At 39.7% G+C, this 14,417-nt stretch overlaps 1 protein-coding gene across 2 annotated transcripts in view; it reads right to left on the bottom strand.

Annotated features, from left to right (window-relative positions):
- Window positions 1–14,417, bottom strand: part of KLHL20 (kelch like family member 20) — a 64,146-nt gene that overhangs the window by 2,163 nt on the left and 47,566 nt on the right. For both annotated transcript variants that reach the window (XM_029934962.1, XM_029934963.1), the window contains exons 9-11: window positions 7,427–7,560; window positions 6,394–6,602; window positions 3,108–3,214 (exon numbers count right to left, since the gene is read on the bottom strand). In XM_029934962.1, coding sequence (XP_029790822.1) covers window positions 3,108–3,214; window positions 6,394–6,602; window positions 7,427–7,560 — 450 coding nt within the window. The remainder of the gene's footprint in view (window positions 1–3,107; window positions 3,215–6,393; window positions 6,603–7,426; window positions 7,561–14,417) is intronic.

Below are 14,417 nucleotides of genomic sequence, written 5' to 3' on the forward strand. Positions count from 1 at the left end.
TTTTTATCCTTTTGTCTTCTATGTATTCTTACAAGCCTCCTCCTTTATGGCACAAATCTGGATAGGAGTAAATAAGGTCAGCATCTAGTTTGTGACCTGTGAACAAGACCATCTTCAAAAGTAAAGATTTCCATGGTGCACCTGGGTGGCTCAGTCGGTCTGACTTTTGCTCTGGTCATGATCTCACAGTTTGTGAATTTGAGCCCCGCATCGGGCTCTGTGCTGACAGCTCAAAGCCTGGAGCCTGCTTCAGATTCTGTGTCTCCCCCTCTCTCTGACCCTCCCCCACTCATACTGTCTCTCAAAATTAAACATTAAAAGAAAAAAAAAAGTAAAGATCTCCATGGAAAAGAGGATTAGATCCTCTGTCGGCTGTGCGGCAAAACTGGTTTTAAGTCTGGGACAAAAATGTAGATTGTAATCCCTCAATCGATGGTCCTTAAGAATTTCATAAATATTACTTGGTCATATGTTACTAATTCTATCTATTTAGTTACTGAGAAATCATTGTGATTAAGTAGCAGAAGAAAATGTGGCTGTCTTCCCAAATTTCCACTAAAAGCAGGAATCTGAGTGTGCAGGAAACTGCCATAAGCCGGTGGGGGAAGGGGGGCTCCTATTCATGAAAACCTCCCGCTGTCTCTCCCTTACCTCTACCGGGTTTTGCTAAAATGTTTACTCTTGCAGTTGAGGACTGCCTAGGCTACATTTTAAAATGGAAACTCCTCTCTCGATGCTCCCACCCTGCCCTCGCTGGTCACCATGGAGTTCCTACCCCTCGTGTGTTACTGCTAGTCTCAGAGTAGTTTGTTTGGGGTGCCTGGGTGGCTCAGTCAGTTGAGCAACGAGATCAGGTTGTGATCTCACAGTTCCTGAGTTCAAGCCTCACATCAGGATCAGCCAGAGCCCACTTCAGATCCTCTGTCCCCCTCTCTGCCCCTCCTCCACCGGCACTCTTTCTCAAAAATATATAAACATTAAAAAAAAAAAAAAGGAAGTTTGTTTTGTTCACTCTTCACTCTTGTATCCCAGGGTCTAGAGCACTCAGTAAAGCTTTACTTAATGAACCAAGGTTGTGAAATGTGATGCAGAAGCCAAAAGTGCTACAATATCTGACTTTTAGTCTGACTTCAGTATTGTGACCCAGTCCTACAGAGACGTGAGAGACAGGCAGAATCCAAATCCAAAGCATGTCATTTAAATATCTGTAAAAGTGTGGCTTTCCCAGACATGAAGAGTATAAAAAGATCTCAGTACATTCACTAGCTGAATCTTCTAGAATGATGAAAAGATCCGGGTGGATAATTACGGGCTCAAAATGACAAAATGTCTACTTAGAATGCGGCAGGGATGGACTAGAGACGGACCCTTCTGGAATAAGGACTACAAGGAGATCTCAGCGTATCTTTCATGGCCATGACAAGATCTTTCAGAATGTCCGCTGCCTCATACCCCGGGCCAGGCCGGTATCTGTGGTTCCCTTCGATGTATTTAGGCAAATAAGCCACATTTATTGAGAAAGAAAACCCATGTTGCTTGGGAGATAAAACTGTTTTCTTAGAAGGCTAATATTTGGAATTAAGTACAGACAGAAGGTACATCCAACCTATAGTATTAAAAAAAAGTATTAAGTTTGAGAATTAACAATATATTTGACATTTCAAGTTCCTGTAATATTTAAGCCACTCTGGTATATATATTAAGGCATCTATCAGATACGTTTTGTGAATCAAGTATAAAATGTGTGATTGAGTAAAGATTTGGACTTATGATTTTAAGTTTTAAGGTTTAATAGAATTTTGCTAAATTTGTAAAAGTTTTTGAATAATTAAAATAAGTACATGAGTTATCTGATTTTTGTGAATTTATTAAGAACTACTTAAGTATTCAGGAAAGATTTGTTAAGATTGTTAAGACAAGGATTAAAAGTAAATTAATCCTATATAGTTTAACATAGTCAAACCTCTTAAATAAAAGGTAGACTCCTCCCTAAAAGTGACTGTTAAAATTTAGTAGACTTTAAAATGGAATAATAATATATTTAAATAGATTTTAATTGATTTATTTTTAAAATGTATTTACTTATTTTGAGAGAGAGGGAGAGAAAGAATCCCAAGCAGGCTCCATGCTGATGCGGGGCTCGATCCCATGACCATGAGATCATGAGCCAAGCCGAAATCAAGACTTGGTCGCTTAACTGAATGAGCCACCCAGGTGCCCCACCTGCCATTTGCAATAATGTGGATGGAACTGGAAGGTATTATGCTAAGTGAAATAAGTCAGTCAGAGAAAGACAGATACCATATGTTTTCACTCATCTGGGGAACCTGAGAAACTTAACAGAAGACCATTGGGGAAAGGGAAGGGGAAAAAAGTTTCAAATAGAGAGGGAGGCAAACCATAGGACACTCGTAAGTACAGAGAACTGAGGGGGTAGGGCGGGGGGGAGGGGAAATGGGTGATGGGCATTGAAAAGGGCACTCGTTGGGATGAGCACTGGGTGTTATATGTAAGTGATGAATCACGGGAATCTGCCCCCAAAACCAAGAGCTCACGGTATATACTACAGGTTAGCCAACTTGACAATAATTCAGATTAAGAAAATAAAAATAAATAAATAGATTTTAAAAGCTTAAAGAAAGCAATCAGCTTTAAAATTAAATAAACTATAATTTTTTTTAAGTAACTGCAATTTGTTTTTCCTGGGCATAAAGCTACCTAAGAGAACACCAAAAAATTGTGACAGATTAGGAGCAAAAGATCTAAGTTCTAATTTTAACCCTATCGCTAACTTGTTCATTTTATTTCTCAGTGCTTCACTTTCCCCAGCTGAACATGACAAAGTTAGAGAGGAGATTTTTTTTTCTGTGTTTGCCATCTCTCTATTATAAAACTGGACAGTTACGAAAGCGAAGATTTTGTAAGACGTCAGCCACTTTAGAGCAATGAAGTCAAAATAAGCCATCAAATATGGGTAACTTGGAGCTCTCTTCCAAGTACCACAAAAGCACCTCTCAATGTACTGGCCATCCTGATTTTAACAGTCATGGGCAACCTTGATTTCCCAGTGAGCAGTGAGGTGATCTGTGGTGTAGCTTAAAGGTTACCTCCATGTATTGGCATCAGGATCAAAAACTTCAATGGTCTTCAAGTACGTCGTGCCGTCGAAGCCTCCCACAGCCATGAGCTGCCCATTCACCACTGCCAGGCCGACCTGTAGGACCAACACAGTGCTGTTCAAGAAGCCAGGGTCACCGGGAAAATTTATACTTGTTTCTAGATAAATCTTTAATAAAAGATAATTCTTTAAGGCCTTATATTATAGTTTGCTTGAATACAGAGAAAAAAGTAATGGCAAAAATCTACTACATTGTTGGAACAATAAAATTTTATATTCAATTATGTGGTGAGCAGCAGCAAGGAGCCAGTAAGGAGAGCGTGATGGAGCAAAGCTCCCGTGTCCTTAGAGCCCTTGCGGCTGGTCCAGTTCCTCAGAGGTTAATTCACTTGAGTTAAGATGTTATTGCACCAACGTCCTTCAAGCTTCATGAGTTGAGATGTTATTGTACAAATGTCCTTCACACTTTGGCACTCTTATAATAACAATAAGAAGAGGATGTAAAGTTCCCAGGAAAATGTTGTAACAATAACTGTGAGAACAGAAAAAGTTTTGTCTAGAAAAAACCCTTCTCTTAGCGGTGGCTGTTTCTATAAAACTGCTTACATGTGAGAAATAAAGCGGCCATCTGGGCACCGCTCCTGTGGTCCCTCCCGTTCCCAGCCTTTGATTCTCTCTTCTTTTCCTCATTCCCTTACCCTCGCATCTTTGCTTCTGTGCGCCCGCGCGTGCACTACACAATTAGAATATTTACACAGAGTCAAAAACAGAGACTTCTTAAAATTTTGGAAAAGCATCACTGGGAGTAAGAACCTCCAAAGGGCTCCCTCACTTCTCTGGGATCTGCCTGTTCTAATCCACTGCCTAAACTGTCACGACCCTCCAGAAACCCATACGCGCCCAGTTCAGCCTCACCGGCTTAGGTGCCCTATGTTGCAATAATACTGTTTTAACTGCTGGTTCCGGAAAATATCACTCCGTACTTTTTTTTTAAGATTTTTTTAAAATATAAATTTTAGTTAGTTTACATATTGGTTTCAGAAGTAGAATTCAGTGATCCATCACATCCATACAGCAGCCGGTGCTCATCACAAGTGCCCGCCTTAATACTTATCACCCATCTAGCCATTTCTCACCCACCTTCCTCCATCAACCCTGTTTGTTCTTTTCTTACATTTCATTTTCTTTAAGTACTTTCTTTTTTAAAAAAATATAATTTATTGTCAAATTGGCTAAAATACAGTGTGTAAAAGTGTGCTCTTGGGTTTTGGGGTACATTTCCAAGGTTCACCGCTTACATACAACACCCAGTGCTCACCCCAACAAGTGTCCTCCTCAATGCCCATCACCCATTTTCCCTCTCCCGCCCCCGCCTCCATCCACCCTCAGTTTGTTCTCTGTATTTAAGAGTCTCTTACGGTTTGCTTCCCTTCCTCTCTGTTTGAAACTGTTTTTCCCTTCCCCTCCCCCATGGTCTTCTGGTAAGTTTCTCAAGCGCCACATATGCACACCTCCAGACTCTTGTATGCTGTTCCCTGGCTGGTTTCTTTCCCTCTTCTAGAAAATCCTATTTGTCTTTTATGGCCTAGCTTACATGTGACTTTCTCCGATAAGTCTCTTCACTGCTCCAAGCACACTAAGTATATTCTCCCATGTTTTCCTATAATGCACGTGCTGCTACTATATATATTTTTTATAGTTAGCTGTAAACATTTCAATTTCCTTCACTAAATTGGGAGCTCCTTGATGAGTTGTTGCACTCATTTTTGCTTTCCTAGCATATGGTAGGTGCTTAATAAATCTTTGCTAAAAACTGGTGCAGCCACTGTGGAAAAGAGTATGGAGGTTACTCAAAAAATTAAAAACAGAACCACCCTACGACCCAGCAATTGTACTACTAAGTATTTACCCAAGGGACACAGGTGTGCTGTTTTGAAGGGGTACATGCACCCCGATGTTTATAGCAGCACTATAGACAATAGCCAGAGTATAGAAAGAGCCCAAATGTCCACTGATGGATGAACGGATAAGATGATGTGGTATATATATACAATGGAGTATTACTCATCAATCAAAAAGAATGAAATCTTTCCATTTGCAACTGTGTGGATGAAACTGGAGAGTATTATGCTAAGCAAAATTAGTCAGAGAAAGATAAATATATGACTTCACTCATATGAGGACTTTAAGATACAAAACAGATGACCATAAAGGAAGGAAAACAAAAATAATATAAAAACAGGGAGGGGGACAAAATATAAGAGACTCTTAAATATAGAGAACAGAGGGTTGCTGGAGGGGTTGTGGGAGAGGGGAGGGGCTAAATAAGGGGGATTACAGAATCTACTCCTGAAATTATTGTTGTACTATATGCCAAGTAACTTGGATGTAAATTAAAAAATAAATAAATAATTTTAAAAAAGAAAAAAAATAAATATTTGCCAAATCCTCAGAATGTAGCAGTGAAAATAACAAGTGTGACTAAAAAGCAGTTAACCACCAGTAATAAAGAGCCACAGGCATGGGAATGCTTTGACCTGCTGATGCCTACCACTAATATTCCATGATGTGTGCGAACCAGAATTTACTCCCTTCTATCCCCAGATCATGGACTCTAGCTACTGCTGGTTTCTCCTACGTGCTGTATGACATTGATGGACTCTTGACACAATCAGTGGTTTGTGGATTACAGTTCACGTTGAAGTAAACATCCTAGGAGGGTGAATTCTGCACTCTACCCTGGAAGTCTCTTGTAGTCACAAGTCACCTGTGGTCTAGAACATGACATAGGTCAGCCTGACCAGGTCTACACTACAGATGAGATAGACTCAAACCTGTTTGTGGAAATGGTAGTGGGGGCAGGTGTGTTTCTGCCTAAACATTTGAATCAGTATGCCAACTACTTAGAATATTACCTAGAAACTAGTTAGAAATCAGTTAGGAATATTTAGCTCTAATTGAGAGGGATGAATATGGGTGAAGTTAGATAAATTAGTGGATAAGATAGAGTAAGGTCTTTTAGGAAAACAACTGATGAAAGATAAATCACAAAAAATAATTCTATCATTAAAGATATAATTGACTATGAGATATTTAACCACTGGAGATAACAACTAAGAGAAAAAACTTTTGTTTTCTTCAGCACAAAAGTAGCAGGGGTGGTTTTGCCTGAAGAGCGCACCTCCTTGCTGTCCCAGTATGTTACAGACCAGGGCTCTCCCACACACCCCTCTCTTCACGCTGTGTTCGCACGCTTTCAGCAGTGAGGCACTTACTCCACTACGGCGGGATGTCATAGCCACCACCGGAGACCACTGGTTAGTTCTGGGGTTGTATCTCTCAGCGCTGCTAAGCTCCGTAGTATCGTCTCTACCCCCGACGGCATAGATCATGTCCTGATACACGGCACAGCCTAGGTGTTTCCTCCGGGTCCCCATAGGAGCTATGGTGTGCCATCTGTTTTCCTGAGGATTGTAGCGCTCCACTGGAGGGGGAAAATAGTAAGTGACCATTCAAGCATTTCTTCTCACCTCTAGTTTTCCTCATCGCCATTAAAATTTTGTGATAACACATATTTTTGATACACAATCTGATTTTTGCTTCTGAGAAGGACTTGTATACCTTTGGACAATGCCAATATAATCTCATCAGGGATGGGTTTTGTTTAGGTATGATATGGTGGAGGATACCTTAGTTCTAGTTCTGACCATATGACTCATGGCCTCATCTTATCTTTTCTTTTTTTTCAAAGTAGTCTTGTGCCCAGCACGGAGCCCGACATGGAGCCCAACTTGGCTGTCAGCACAGAGCCTGATGTGGGGCTCAAACCCACAAACTGTGAGATCATGACCTGAGCTGAAGTTGGACACTTAACTGACTGAGTCACCCAGGCGCCCCTATTTTGGGTTTTTTTGTTTTGTTTTTTTTAAGGAGAGATGGTTGGGGGTGGGGCAGGAAAATAATCATATTAGGAAAACAGTTCTTTTATTTATTATAAATTCCTAGAAGCTTGTAAAGAGGAAAGGACAAAGAAATATTTTGGGAATACAGCAGAAAACTATGGCTGCAGAAGGAGCTGAGGAAGAGTTGAGAGTTATACGCTCATAGGGGGCAGATAATGTTCAATTATTTAAATTATAAATAATTATATTATTTACATAAATAGTATATAAATTACTTAAATTTGTAATGTATATTTGTAATTTAAAATTATAGGACAACCTGGATTTTTGTACTTTTTTGTTAGGGGGATTCTCCTGAGGAATGTGCTGCTCTGGGGGAACCAGACTGACCTGGGAAGGGCCTCACCTGTGTTGAGTGGAGACGTCCCATCAGAGCCACCTACGGCATATAAGAACCCTCCTAACACAGCCACGGCCACGCCTAGTCTTCTGGTGCTCATAGAAGCCACTCGAGTCCATTTGTTTTCCTTTGGATCATACCTGTAGTGAGAGAGAAACCAAAGACTGTACGCCTGTTTTGATTAAGTGAGGCTGTTTTCATAAGGTGTGAAATCCTGCTGAAGATCTGCTGGATACAAGCTCTGGTCACATGCACAGTGAGCATCTAACATATTTTAGTTGGCTATTAGGAAAAGAAGTCTTAGAGTCTGTGCCTACATCCGTATTCAGCTGTTTCCTACACTCTGCCTTGTGGTGCTGGGGCTAGAACTCTGAAAAGAGCATTTCCCCTGAGCCAAGCTGGCTTTCTGTCAGGTTCTGCCGAGAGGAAGGACTGGGCGCTGGAAGTCCAGGGCAGGAGAAGGGACAGGCTCCTTTCTGTGTGTTTGCCACCCCTGTCAGCCTTGTCTTAGCAAAGGCCTTTCACTCCGACTGAACCAGCGAATTGCAGCTTCTAGCCTTTTCCTGGCACTGGTGCTCTGTGAGGCACCTCCTCTGAGCTCCTGAGGTAAGAGTACTGCTGCTGTGGAAGTCACCCCAAAAACAATTTTATTAACTCCTGTTTCCATGGGCCAGGAATTTGGGAAGGGCGTCACAGGGAAGTTCTGGCTCAGGCTGTGCTGGGGGCTGGCCGGGCGCCTCTCCAAGTAGCCTCCGGGTCTCTCCACGCCAGCTCACTGGGGCTGCCTCCCAGCATGGCAACCTCAAGCAGCTCAAGGCTTCGAAGGTGCCCCAAGAGATCCAAGTGAAAGACGTGTCCCCTTTTATGACCTTGCGCCAGGAGTCACATAGGGCCACTTTTGGTATTCTTGTAAGGTGGCCCAGAATCAAGGGGAAGAAACATAAATCCCACCTCTCAGTAAGAGGAGTGTCAAAGTCAAATTATATGAAGAGCATGTGAAATGGCAGGTATTGTAGTCATCTTTGGAAAATACAATCTTCCAAAAAACAGCCAGGAAGAGAACGCTTCATGGAGGAGTGTCACAGCTGTGCAAAGCACCAGCTCCAAGTGCTGACGGTTCTAGCTCGGCGGGATCTGTCCTGTAGGCATCTAGGCTCCCCTAACGTTGGTCTTTCTCCTTTGTGTTCCCAGATCGGCGTGTCTACAGTTCTTCTTTTCACTTTTTTCAGCCCTTCAATATCTGCTGGCCAATTTTTGAATATTCTCTGTAGTCAAATAACTGATATAGCTTCAGTTTTCTTTAGTGGGTCCTGACTGATAAATTACTAGTGTTCAGAAGTAAATATGATAAAAATCGGAATAGTGCTGCCATTGTATTACATGGGTGGGAAATTCTGTTAGTATATTAAGTAACATATAGCAAACTATATCAATATTGCCGGAAATATAAAATAAATGATAATAAAAATAGACCTCCCTCTTAAGAAGCAAGAGAAAAGGAAAAACCTCCAGATTCTGAGAATGTGGTAACTAACACAGATAAAAGAAGCAGAAATATAAATACTGGAGAATGGAGGCCCTGGAGAAAGGTTATGGTTAGTCAGTTAAGGTTTCCTGAAGTTCATGCACTTTGAATAAAGTTTATTTTTGTTTCATCACTTCTGGAAAATTCTCAGCCAAAAATTCTGTCTCCAAATATTGCTTCTGCTATGATCTCTCTTTCTTTCTGGGACTCCAGCTACATGTATGTTAGACTGCCCCATGAGTCTCTGAAGAGTCTGTTCTTTCCATTCTGTTTTCTCTGTTCTTCCTCTGTTTGGGTATTTTCTCTTAATCTGTCTCTGAGATCATTAACCTGGTCTTCGGCTGTGTCTATTTCCACTGTGTCTAGTTAATCCCATTTCAATGAGTTCTTAATTTTAGAAATATTTTCAGTTGTAGAACACATATTATTTTTAGATTCCAATTCATATTTAAATTCTCCAATGTTTTACCCAATTTTAATCTTATCTTCTATTTTATTTAATGTATTTATTATACTTACTTTAAAGTTTTTTCTGTTAACTCTAAATGCTTCTATTTTTTTCTCTCAGCTATTAGCCATATTTTTCTGTTTCTTCAGCTGTTTCATAATTTTTCATTGTATGCTGGACATTATTATAAAGGAATGGGATACTAGAAGGTGGAACCGGTATTAGCCCCTCATTCTTGCACTACTTGCAGTAGATTCATCCTTTCCTGTATTAGGCAGGTTAGGGTGAAATAGTGATTGCCTCAGTCCAATCAGGAATTGAGCTTTCGTTAGATTCTGTCTACTTCTATTTTCAAACGTCTCAAGGATGAAAGCTGCCATGTATTTGTTGCAGGGCCCTCCCCCTAGCAGGGCTTTATCTTCTAAGCCCTGGAAGGTTGCAGAGATTTCACTCACTCTGGTTCGCTAGTCTCCTGAGCTACCCCAGCACTCACAAAGTATCTCACGAGGAAAAACAGCAGTATGTTTGGAATTGTCCTAGATTCCAATCTGTCACGTCAACCTGCATTACTGTTTAAACTTCTACTGATATACTTCTCTTCCAGGAGAATCCTTTTGCTAAGACAAGTCCAGTATTCAACCCTTCAGACTTGGCAAACATCCCCAGGGAAGAAAATAGCTGATGATCTGAGCTCACACAAATGGGCTTCCTCTTCAAGGGAATTTTAGTTCATCTAGTCCTTGTTACTTTCACATATCTCTGATGCTTTAAAAAAAATATATATATATACACGTATATATATACGTGTGTGTGTATATATATATACATATATATATATGTTCATTTATTTATTTTGAGAGAGAGCAAGTGAGTGAGAGCGTGACCAGGAGAGGGGCAAAGAGAGAGGGAGAGGATCCCAAGCAGGTGCTGCACTGACAGCATGGAGCCCGATGTGGGACTTGGACCCACAAACTGTGAGATCATAACCTGAGCTGAAATCAAGAGTTGGACTCCTCACCAGCCGAGCCATGCAGGTGCCCCTGAAAAAGTACAGTTGTGCTCTCATTTTCCCCCAGTTGTTGCAGCGGTAGTGATGGCTGTCACTACTTAACTGCATTCTCCTTGGAAGCTGAAGTCTGCATAATTCTTAAAAATTTTCTATTGTAAAATAAAACACTGACTAAAAAGGCCACATGAAACAAATGTACAGTGTAGTGAGATATTATAAGGAGAGCCCACCATCCAGGCCAAGAAAAATAAGTGCCTGCCACACTGGAAGCCCTTTGGATGCGTCTTTCCAAACTCAATGCCTTCTTCCAAACAAGATAACCATTATCCTGACTTTTATAGTAAAACACTTCCTTGTGTTTCTTTACAGTTTTTACCACTGAAGTGTGCATCCCTAGACACTTACTCGTTCATTATAATTTTTTTTAAAAAGTCTATTTTTATCTACAGGTTTTTCCTCTATGCCCCTTCTCCCCCCCCCTGCCCCCCGACATTTCATCTTTTAGAACCTGGGGTATCCAACCTGCAATTTCCTCCACAACATGGAACTGACTGGACACTCAGAGTGCAGTTCATGCACTGTTCTGTCCTCTGTATGTGCTGCAAATTGGCAGAACTTCTGGATCCAGAAGTTTGATCAGACCACATTTGGTCCCTTTGGCAAAACTACAGAAGGTGGTATGTTAGCAGCTGTTAATTATTAATGCCTAAGTCTATTTATTTACTGAGTGTTGCAAAATGGTGATATTCAATCATTTATGTTCCCTTCTTTGGATGTTTTTATAGAGAAACAATCCTCTTATCTACTATTTCGTACCCAATTCATATGTGATACAGTTCATATAAGGAAGGTTGGATATATGCATGCTTCTTTTGCTCTGTTTACTAGTGCTCGAGATGATAAATTAATTCCTTGTGGTTTCTAAAGGCAACTAATTAGAGTTTTTAAAAATGTCAGTAGAAACTCACAGATTTAAATATATTTATTTGGATTTTAATCAATTACAATTACTGTCTCTTTTAAAGTTTAAACTGCCCCATCTTTGGTCAAGTGGGAACATCTTCAAATTTGTTCTTGACTTTCTTTGACATCTACTAGTCTTTGATAGACTGCTTGTATCCTGGTATAACAAGCTGGTCCAGGCATATCTGTACATTTCCTGTCCTAAATCTGGAATCAGACATTTCTCTAAAAAGTCCTAGTTTCTTTTAGAGAAATGGAACTTCAAGACGCAATTCTGGGAATAGAGACGTTCACTGCCACTAGTTGGTCATTATTTCTAGGCCTCTTCAATTGACAGAGCTAGAATATAATTATTCTTAAATGAGGTATTTAATTCAAGTTGAAATTTAGGCTACAAGGTCTTTTACTTAATTTCTTCTATTTTACATTCATATTCTTCCATATCAAGAACCCTTCTTTTCAAGAACTCTGAAGAGGACAGAATGAGAATAACCCCTCCCCATTTCCTTTATTCCACGTACACACAGCAGTCTCTGAATGGCAATTCTTCTTGCATATCTCTTCCCATTCACCTTCCACTTTTGAAAATACTTGTACCACCTTTGCACCGACTGAGCATACAGCCAGTGCACGCTACTCTCTTTTCACCCCTTACTCAGAGTTCTTGGATTCACTGTATGTTTCATGCTCACCTTCTATCAAGGTCTCTCGAGCAATTTTGTCTGAAGTTCTGTGGTAGAGTCCTTAGTAATGACTCATGAGAACAATGTTCCCTAATTTCTTACATGTTAAGAAATTTGTGCCCTTCATACTTGAGTTTCTCCAGGTATAAAATACTTAGCTTACATTTTCTTTGAATATCTTAAATATGTTATTCCATTTTCTTCTGGCATAAAATATTGCTTTCAAAAAGTATGATGGTAATCTAAATTTCTTTCCCTTGTAAGTAACATTTACTTTTTTGTTGACAATTAAAGAATTTGTCTCCTTTTTCCTCAAGGTCTAGTAATTTTATTAGGATATGTTTTGATGTTGACTGTTCTGCGTCGGTATTCAGACGATATAGTGCAATCTTTCAATAAACAATTTCCACTTTTTTCTTAGAACAGGAAAATAGTTTTGAATTATAGTTCTTAGCATCTGTTCCATTCTCTTGCTTTGTTCTGCTTCCTCATGGTCTCCTATTATCTGCATAATGGAGTTTTACCCATCTTCAATATTTGTTGCTATCTCTCAAATCCTTTTTATTTCCTTTTTTTTACTTTAAACCATTTCCTCTTTCACTTTCTACTTGTCTTCTGAGATTATCTGTTTTATTTCTAGTTTAGTCTTCATTCCGAAGTGATTTTTCCTTTTATTTCTAATATTTTTCTGAGTTTTTGTCATTTCATTTTTGGATTTTTCTAATTCTGACTTAAACAGTGTTTTCATATCTTGCATCATTTTCCTAATGTCATTAAGCACGTTGTGAAATAGTTTATCACAGTTTTGATCTGTTCTGTGGGTGTGTCTTTCTGCTCTGCTTTTATTGTCCAGAGAGGTGTTATTCTACTGCTTACTCTCTCTTCATATATTAACTCTGTATTTCATCTAACCTCAAGACTTTGCTATTGTTCATTTTTACATGAAATGAGTTGTCCTGAGGAGTGTTCATGATAATTTTTCTAAATTCATGGAGCTTTTTCTAGTTTTTTCCTATAGTGTTAAAAAAGTAGAGTTGTTTGCTTCCTGAGATTTATTGGCTTTATTCACTGGTCCTCCTTTTCATCTTGGCCTTCTATTCTCATTGGATGTTAACTCTGTCCCGCTCAATTTTGATCCTGCACCCAGAAGTGTGGGCCCTGTCCTGAAGGTCATCCTGCTGGTCAGTTCTGAGGGTTCCTAGGGACTAGATGGCTCTAGCCCAGCTCGTTCTCAACTACAGTGGCTTTGCACACTCCTCTCCCCATCCAGGGACATCTGGCAATATCTAGAGACTGCTGGTTGTCACGACCAGGTGTGTGCTACTGGCAATTAGTAGGAAGAGGCCAAGGATGATGTTAAACATGTGACAATCCACAGGATAGCCCCTCACAACAAAGAATTATCTGGTGCAAAATGACAATAGTGCTGAGGCTGAACAACTCTTTTCTAAGTCATTCAGATCTTATTACAGGTCCCTTGTACTTACTCTATAATAGGACTAAGCAAAGCCCTTCTTAATCTCAGCTGTTGATCCTAAATTTTGCTCTCACAGTTCCTAATAAATAGGTATTATCTATCTTGGGGCTAGAACTTCTGTTCTTAGATCTGTCATACTTTCAATTGCTTCTCTGTATTTTCTCCTGCACAGACACTGATACCACGTAGGTCTTGTGGCTTTTGGTACTTTGCTTTTGCCCATTGATGTTTTGGTGTTTATGGGGATACCCTCTCCCCTAGTTCTATTTTAAATGCTGTCCACAGAGCTTTTTAAAAGCTGTGGTAAAATATACAGTAAATTTATCACTGTAACCATTTTTAAGTGTACAGTTCAGTAGTATTAGGTACATTCACCCTGTCATCCAACCAAGTTCCAGAACCTGTTTATAGGTTTGTAGCCTTGCTATCTATTGCTCTGTTCTTATGTGGGAATTTAGAGAGATTACTTCTTGCTATCTTCCCAGAATCCTCTTGCACAGAGTTTTGAAAGTGGAGAAATAAGTTTCTTAACAGAAAAATAATTTTAAAAAATGGCTTTCAAGAGTTACCTGCAACTTTGTCTCAATTTAAGGCAGAGTTAAACTCTTCAACTTAAACATGGTAACCCAACCAGTAAATGCTATTTAAAATATTCTGAAGAGTCATGAAGCATTTCTTTTTAAGAAGTGAGAATGAAATATGCTATGTTCTTACCAATAATCGTAACACATGAGCCTCCAAAATCCAAGCTCTAAGACAGAATGTCAAAAAACTGATGGGGCAAGAAATTAAGAATAGAATCTATTTCACTCAAAGGAACTGATTTGTAAAAGTAAAAATTAAACTTTGGCAGCCAACCCAGATTTCCCTAAGTACATTTCAAGAATTAATG

The sequence above is a fragment of the Suricata suricatta genome, chromosome 3 (assembly GCF_006229205.1).
Source record: "Suricata suricatta isolate VVHF042 chromosome 3, meerkat_22Aug2017_6uvM2_HiC, whole genome shotgun sequence".
NCBI lineage: Eukaryota > Metazoa > Chordata > Mammalia > Carnivora > Herpestidae > Suricata > Suricata suricatta.